The sequence below is a fragment of the Alligator sinensis genome, unplaced genomic scaffold, assembly GCF_000455745.1.
Source record: "Alligator sinensis unplaced genomic scaffold, ASM45574v1 scaffold1456_1, whole genome shotgun sequence".
Classification (NCBI taxonomy): Eukaryota; Metazoa; Chordata; order Crocodylia; family Alligatoridae; genus Alligator; species Alligator sinensis.
This window is the reverse complement of record NW_005842763.1, coordinates 472965-480567: the sequence shown is the minus strand read 5'-3', so window position 1 is coordinate 480567 and position 7603 is coordinate 472965. Positions and strand designations below refer to the sequence as shown.

General features: G+C 50.8%; 1 protein-coding gene across 1 annotated transcript in view; it reads left to right on the top strand.

Moving 5' to 3' along the window:
• Positions 1 to 750: 750 nt before the first annotated feature.
• Positions 751 to 7603, top strand: part of XPO5 (exportin 5) — a 36404-nt gene continuing 29551 nt past the window's right edge. The window contains exons 1-8 of the mRNA XM_025216732.1: positions 751 to 765; positions 1277 to 1398; positions 2949 to 3021; positions 3840 to 3977; positions 4180 to 4362; positions 5419 to 5460; positions 6366 to 6392; positions 7455 to 7595. Of these exons, the coding sequence (XP_025072517.1) occupies positions 751 to 765; positions 1277 to 1398; positions 2949 to 3021; positions 3840 to 3977; positions 4180 to 4362; positions 5419 to 5460; positions 6366 to 6392; positions 7455 to 7595 (741 nt within the window). The remainder of the gene's footprint in view (positions 766 to 1276; positions 1399 to 2948; positions 3022 to 3839; positions 3978 to 4179; positions 4363 to 5418; positions 5461 to 6365; positions 6393 to 7454; positions 7596 to 7603) is intronic.

Genomic DNA, 7603 nt, shown 5'->3' with positions numbered 1-7603 from the left:
GAGGGCGGGGGTTCGGCCGCGCTGGGCGAGGGACAGACACGCGGGCGGCGGCGGCCCTACGTCCCTTGCGGGCGCAGGGGAGGGGAAGAACCACCAGCCTGAGCAGGGCCCTGACTCGCATGGGTTTCTGGCCCCGCCCACACCTTGCCTGCGCTCTGGCCCCGCCCCTCTTTCTGGCCCCGCCCACACCTTGCCTGCGCTCTGGCCCCGCCCCCACTTTGCCTTGGTTCTGCTTTCCCCCTTGCTTTTCTGGCCCCAACCCCAGCTTGCCTCTGTCCTGACTCAGTCCCTCCTTGGTTCTGGTCCTGACCCCACCCCCTTCCCATAGGGCTCACGGCAGCAGGGGTGGCAGCTCTGGCCCTCTCCCCCTGCCCCCCAGCCACCTGCACACCCAGCCCTGGGTGTGCTGCAGCCCCATGTAGGGCCCCCTCCCCCCTCAAGGGACAGGTGAGGCGCACACTCCCTGCCATACTTTGCCCCCTGAAGCTGGGCCTGTTTGTCCAGCCGCGTTGGGCACCAGGGAAACGGGCCCCCTAGCAGGAGGTGTACAGCCCCTGCTGCCATCCCTGCCGCAGCCCCTCTCCCCACGTGCTGGCAGTCGGTGGCACGGCAGCTTCATGGCCCGCAATGGGCGGAGAAGGTGTCTGCCAGTGTCAGAGAGTCTTGCTTTGGGGGTTGGTAGGCACCAAGCTCTGGTCAAGTCACCTGAAACTGCCTGCAGGCTCAGGAAGGCTCACTTGGTCTCAGAACATGCCTGGGAAGGGTGTAAAACAGTAGGGCAGTGATTCTCAACCAGGGTGCTGCCGCATCCCAGGTCCCTCGAGGTCCTTTTCAGGATGCTGCAGAGCGCCACGCAGTGTCAGCGCTGACGTGTGCAAACTCAATTCACAAGGTAAACCCAGAGATTTGAAACCAGAATCCATGGTGTTAAAACCACACTGCCCTGTTGGGATCTTTTTGAGTTCTTTGCAGCAGAAGAACTGCTCTAATATTTTTACGTAGTTAAAAAATGAGTGAAAACTAAAAGTTGGCATTTTCCAAGGGGGCCTTGAGTCTGCTGCAGTAGGGGATAGCTTAGCACCCTCAGGTGTGGGTGGTTCAGCCTCCCCCTGCTACTCTAGGAAAATTCCCCTCACCTCCCTCCCTATATACAGAGTAGGGAATTTTGAAGGCATGGGGACTTTTTGCTTGAAATTTGCCTGTTTCACTTTTCCCTTCCTCCTCTGGGTTAATGCTTGGTAATTTTATACTCAATGTTTTTCTTGCTCCTTCCCAGTTCTGTGAGGAGTTTAAGGAGAAGTGTCCCATCTGCGTCCCATGTGGGCTAAAGCTGGCGGAGAAAACGCAGACGGCCATTGTCAGGCACTTTGGTCTTCAGATCTTGGAGCACGTGGTCAAGTAAGGGGTTCTCCTCTCAAATGTTGGGGACTTTGCAGAGGAAAAGAACATAGCTGCCCATTTAATAATTCCAGAAATCTGTTGGTGACAGCAGGAGACTGTGGGTTTGGGGGTTCTGGGTCTTAGCTCCAACACCACTGCTGTGTGACATAAGGGAGCAAATCACTGTCCCTCCCTGTGTTTCTCTCCCCATTTGTAAAAGAGGGTTAGTAGTAAATACTGTTCAGGAGGAATATGGAGGTTATTTCACTGATGTTTATAAAGCACATTCCTGCCCATGGCAGGGGGTCGGACTTGATGATCTGCTCAGGTCCCTTCCGACCCTACCTACTATGAAACTATGATTTCAGGCAGACCATGTTAGGAATTGGCAGGGTGTTATCTCTATAAACTCAAAACTGCATGTCCTGTCATTACCAGTAAATCCTGCTCGCTCAGGGTGCATCTACACATGAAATTAAGGCAAAGCAATAAACTTCAGAGCTGTTTGAGTCAAAGTAAACTTCTCCCAGGCACAGCATCTGCACATGCACCTGGGATGGCAGCAATTCAAGTCAGGGTGGAGCAGGCCTGGGCTGGAAGGGGTCACAGGAGTAGCAGCAGAGGGGCTGGCTGGGGCTGGGGTGCAACTCTGCTGACCCTGCGGAGCTGTGTGGGTAAGTGCTAAGCAGGAGTCTGGCCCCCACCCAGTCACTTTCTACATGTGCGTTTCAGTGCAGTAAATGATCTCACTGTAAGATTGTACTGTCCCTGACTGTACCACAGTTAATTAGTTTACTCTGCCACAATACTGGCGCATATGTAGGTGGTGATGCTTTACTGTGCAGCTAATTAGTCTGCTCTGCAGTAAAGTGCACATGCAGATGCACCCTCCCTGAACTGTGCTGGCAGCAAGCATATGAATGCATTAACTGGGTAATTTTAACTCTAACCCATGATGTGGCTTGTTTTTTTTCAGTAAGGAATGGGGTGCTGGCAGAGCAGTGAACTGTACAGCCTCAGCCTACCTAGCTTGGGCAAAGGGCTGAAAATTTGTTAAGGACACACACATGTTTTAGCTGCTTTAGAAGAGGCAGTGGGGTGTGTCTGCTCTGGAGTGCACAGCAGCTGGTACACTGTAATTGTTAAGCCTGAAGAATCCTGCAGCATAGCAGCTGGCAACCTATTCAGGCTGTGGGCTGAAATGATCCAGCTTGGGTCAGAGGCAAGTGGGCAGGCACCAGAACCTGGTTGCTGCCGCTTCTCCGTACTGTGAAGCCCCACACCTGTAGGCCAAATCTGAACCACAAGCCATAGATTGCTGACCCATACTGCAGTGATGCAGGTGAGCTAAATTGCCCTAACTTGGATCCTGAGTGAAGCAGAGTGATTTTGGAGTGGTTTTGCCACAGTTGTATCGCTACAGAATGAGACAGGTGTAGTGGTTGCATCTTAGCAGCTCGTATCCATATTTTCTGATACTGTTCCAATTGTCATATTTATATCCTAAGAAACAAGTTGGTTTCTATGAATGTGTTCACTTGGTATCCGCTATATGTGTTGTTGGGCAGGTTCCGCTGGAACAACATGCCTCGCCTTGAGAAAGTTTATTTGAAGAACAATGTCATGGGGCTCATCTCCAATGTAAGTACTGGCTGCCTCCAGGCCAAACCACCATGGGGGCTCTTCCTCTTTTTGGAGGTGGCTAATGGAAGCGAGGCAAAAGGGTTGGTTTTGGTTTAGAGCACAAAAGAGTCTTTACCATTCTGGCTTTACCGTTTACTTGCTATGTGGCCCTGCAGGAGATGCTGTTTCTCCCCGTGCCTTAGTCTCTTCTCACCTCTAGGATAAACCAAACGCCTCGCACACAGGGATCTAAATGTAGCCCTGCTTCATATTTATAAAGTGTTGTTACAGGTCTTTGTTGGAAGGGTTAGTAAAGGAGAGATGACTGCTTCTGTGTATGAACAATAGAGTGGGGTGGAAAGAAACTGCACTTTACTAAGGTGCTCCCTGTTCTGAAATGCAGCTCTGGGATGAGAGAATTTCTGCTGCTCTTGGCATGAAAGCCAGAGGAAGTACCTAATCCAAGTTCTTGACTCTTAAAGGGGGTTCCTTTTGGTTGACACTGTAGGACCATACAATGGTGGCTGGTGGATTAAACCCAGAAAGCTTACTATTGCGTTCAAGACCTCCTCTCACTATGGCACAAGAGAAGGCTTCTGAGTTGATCTTTTCTCCCCTTCCTCACTTTGTCTCCTGGGAGTAATGGTCTGCATAAATTGGTTCTGCCAAGTACCACAGGAAAGCTGTTTCAAGTGAGGCAGCTGGGATGAGGATCTATTTGTGAGGGTGTTTTTTTGTGCAGTGTGTCAACTACCAGGATTCTTTCATGGTCTGACTAGTGAATATTCTGGGGGCAGTTGGCTCTCTTCTTATGTGACTGGTTCTCTGTCTCACAGGGAACCCAGAATATTTTGGAGGAGGAAAGCCACATTAAGGATGTTCTGTCCCGCATTGTGGTGGAGATGATCAAGCGTGAATGGCCTCAGCACTGGCCCGATATGCTGAAGGAGTTGGACACGCTCTCCAAACAAGGGGTATGAAGCACACCTGTCAGTGCTATTTGTCCTGTTTTTCCCGGGGGGTGGGGCTTGTCAGTAGAGATTTAAACTATCCTAGTAACTCCTGTCTGGCTGCTCCCCAGACCATGAGCTGTAGTGTTTTTGGTTTGTTACTGAGCTGCACCATGTCTGATGTCATGTAAGGGCTCATTGGATATGTTTCTTCTTGGGACATCAGGAGACACAGACAGAACTGGTGATGTTCATCCTCTTACGTCTGGCAGAGGATGTGGTGACTTTCCAAACACTGCCTACCCAGCGGCGACGGGACATCCAGCAAACCCTCACCCAGAACATGGAGAAGATCTTCAGCTTCCTGCTCACCACCCTACAGCAGAATGTCAACAAATACAGGCGCATGGTAAGAGTCTCCTTCCCTGTAGTCCAGTCAGCCTTGGAGAACTCAGGGCATTGAACTGAATCACGGCTTTTTGAGAGACAAGAGGAGAAACTGTCTGAAGTCAATTGCTGTAGGTACACGTTGGGACTCTACTGTGAGCTGAGAAACCCTTGTGGACTGCATAGGAAGTCTCAGGAGGCTGCAATGGGTGTCAGCTGTCTGCATTGGTGTAAACTTTGCACTTGGTATTGGGAAGCTGAGCTGGTTGACACTAGGGGACATCTCCACAGCAAAATGAAGCTGCAACTGTAGCATGTAGTAGGCAGACCTGGACAAACTTGGAGAATGGTAGCTTTGAAGACCAAGCAGACTGCTTGCCCTTCAGGGTCATGTGCTGCCCTCCTGTCTTTCATTTGCTGTGTAGATCTACCCAGAGGCATTCGCTTGCCAAGTGCATTGGGAGTTGTACCTTGGTTTGTTCAGCTGTTTTCTCTTACTTGTCAATTCACAAACTCCTGGCTATGAATAAATGCCTAAAGGTGCTGCTACCTTCCACTTGCAGACACCTCTCATCTCAACTGGACTTTATTAGGCCAGACATACACACGTTGCTCAATACATGTAGTACTGGAGACTCTTCCCCAAGGGACTTTGGTGACCTGATCCAGTGAGTGAAGTGGGTTTGGCAAGGCAAGGCACACAGCTATGACTAACCCAGATATATGCTTCTCATATGCACATTATGTTCCCTCTTTTCAATCCATTAAAATCGAGCTGCATTTAACACACAAGGCTAGGGGGAGGGGTGGTGGTCAGTAGCGAAAGACTTGTGTCCTATCTGCAGAGAGGGACATCTCAGCCCTGTTTCCTGTGGCACATTCACTGGCCAGATGGATCCTTCCACAGAGCCACGGTAGATTTTTGTGCAGTTTCTGGCTGCAAGAGGTGGTGGGTGGGAAACCATGGTGAGTTTCGTAGAGCAGTTGGAATGCGTGTCCAGGGGAGGTTGGAATTGCAATGCTGAGGCTCTGAAGTGTGGCTGCTTCTGCTAACGGTGGCATCTTTCTGATTGGCAAGGTTGGAGCACCCCAGGAACAAGACGCCCTCGCCATTCCACAGGTTAGCAGATCTTTGAGCTGTTTGTGCGCAGGGTGAATTCTGAGGGTTGGGCATTCAGCTACTCATCTGCACATTAAGGTTGTGGGGGAGGTAACATACAGCCCCCCAAGGCTTATAATCCATGGTGCTTTAAGATATGCAGCTCCAACATGGTGGGTCTGCAGAGGCATTTGGGGCAGTAACCAGGGTGATTTAAATCATTACATGATCTGTGTTGACAGAGTTGAGTTTCCAAATCCAAACCTTGCAGCAGAAAGATATGCTTGCAGCATCCTTGCATCCAGGAAAACTGAGGGTCTGCCCAGGTCAGACTCTGCTGTTGCTATATTTAGGCACTGATATGTCCCCAAAAGTTCACGAGCTTCTGTTAAGCGGTAGGAGCTGGGAAGCAGGACTCGGGGGTTCCATTCCTGGCTCTACCCCTGGCTTGCCTTGTTCCCTTCGGTAAGTCACTTCTTTCCAAGCAGTAGTTTTGCTAAAATTAGGCCACCAGCATCTCCTGGAGCTTGTAGTAACTGGATGCAACATGCTCTAAAAGGGCAAAGACATCTTTTTCCCTGGAAGTTTCCAGGAAGCTCAAGAACACCTTCCCATCTCCTGCCTTCCTCTCACCCTCTTCTGCCTGGAACCTGCTGACTGGAATGTCTTCTTTCAGATGAGAGAGAAACTGTGGCTAAACTTGCTGTGGAAAGTCCCGTCTCTCTACTAATCAGCGGGTTGTGGAAGTGGCTGTGGTGGCTACGGCCATGTCCTGAGCTGGAAAGCGTGTTGCAGCCTCTTTCACTGGGCAGCTGTTTATTGAGGCTTCTCCTGGCTGTCCTCTGGAATGAGCCAGGGCTTGCCCAGCAGTGGCTGGGAAAAGTGCACTCTGACAATCACTTACTGTCTCTTGTTCTCTTTTCCAGAAGACTGACCTGACTCAGGAGCCAAAGGTGAGTATAAGGCAGGGCCAACATAGCTATCCCCAAGACCAAGGCTACCGAGAACCAGACCCAATGTTCCCATACTGCAGGCTAATACCAGACACAGAGTTGCTGTTAAATCATCCTTTAATTACTGTATTTTTCTCATATACAATGCACCCTGGAATAAGATGCACCCCTTTTTCCCAAAGGCAGAATGAAGAAAAAAGAACTTCCCTTGCAGTAACTGAGTAGCCGCTGCTAGGGAGTGAGCCTGCTCATTATTCTGTTCCCTGTTGGTCCATTCAGACTTTGTTTTTGCCCTGTAAGCAGCAGAAACTGCTCTTACTGCGTTTCTTGCCTTTCAGTTTCCAGCAGCTGTTTTTCAGGGTGGAAGAAGGCATGTTCTATCCAGCAAAATACAGTACTTGGGGAAGCTCCCCGCTTTAAGCTGTCTGCCCTTTGGAAGAGAACTGTTCGGGGTCCAGGTAGAGCATGGATCTGCTGTTCTTGGCCTGAGGACTGTGCTCTACTTCCCCTAGCTCAGGGGCAGGCAAAGTCCAGCCCGCATGCTGGATCGGGCCCACAGCAGACTCCATGTTCCAGCAGCCCCTGCTGGCTCTGCAGCCAGTTTCCGTGGAGACCCCAGCAGCAGCAGGGCCGTGACAGCACAGGGCCAGGGTCGCCATTCAGACCAGCAAAGGAATTCAGACCGCACACCCAGCTAGTTGTGCCAGCAGGGTATGCGGCTGGGCAGGAATCTGCTCTGAGGTCGAGACTGAGTGCTGCAGTGACTGCGGTTTGGATCCAGGGCATGACTGCGATCTGCTTCCTGCACATCCTGGCAGAGGCTGCTGGGAAATGGAGTCCAGCCACTGGCTGGATCCACCATTCGCCCACCCCTGCCCTAACTGCACCCACTTCAGTTTCTTCCCTAGAGAAAGGTACTTCAGAAAGTTGTCCATGTTGTTTATCCTCTGAAGCAGCCAGCTGTGATTGAGATATTGTCCTGTCCATAAGTTTTGCTGTGAGTTTGGTTTTATGTGGAAAAATGGTTCTGACTCTGACCTCTTCCTCACTGTCTGTCCACAGGCCCAAGCAAACTGCCGTGTGGGGATAGCAGCCCTCAATACTCTGGCAGGCTACATAGATTGGGTGGCAATGAGCCACATCACAGCAGATAACTGCAAGCTCTTAGAGATGTTGTGCCTGCTTCTGAATGAGCCTGAGCTCCAAATCGG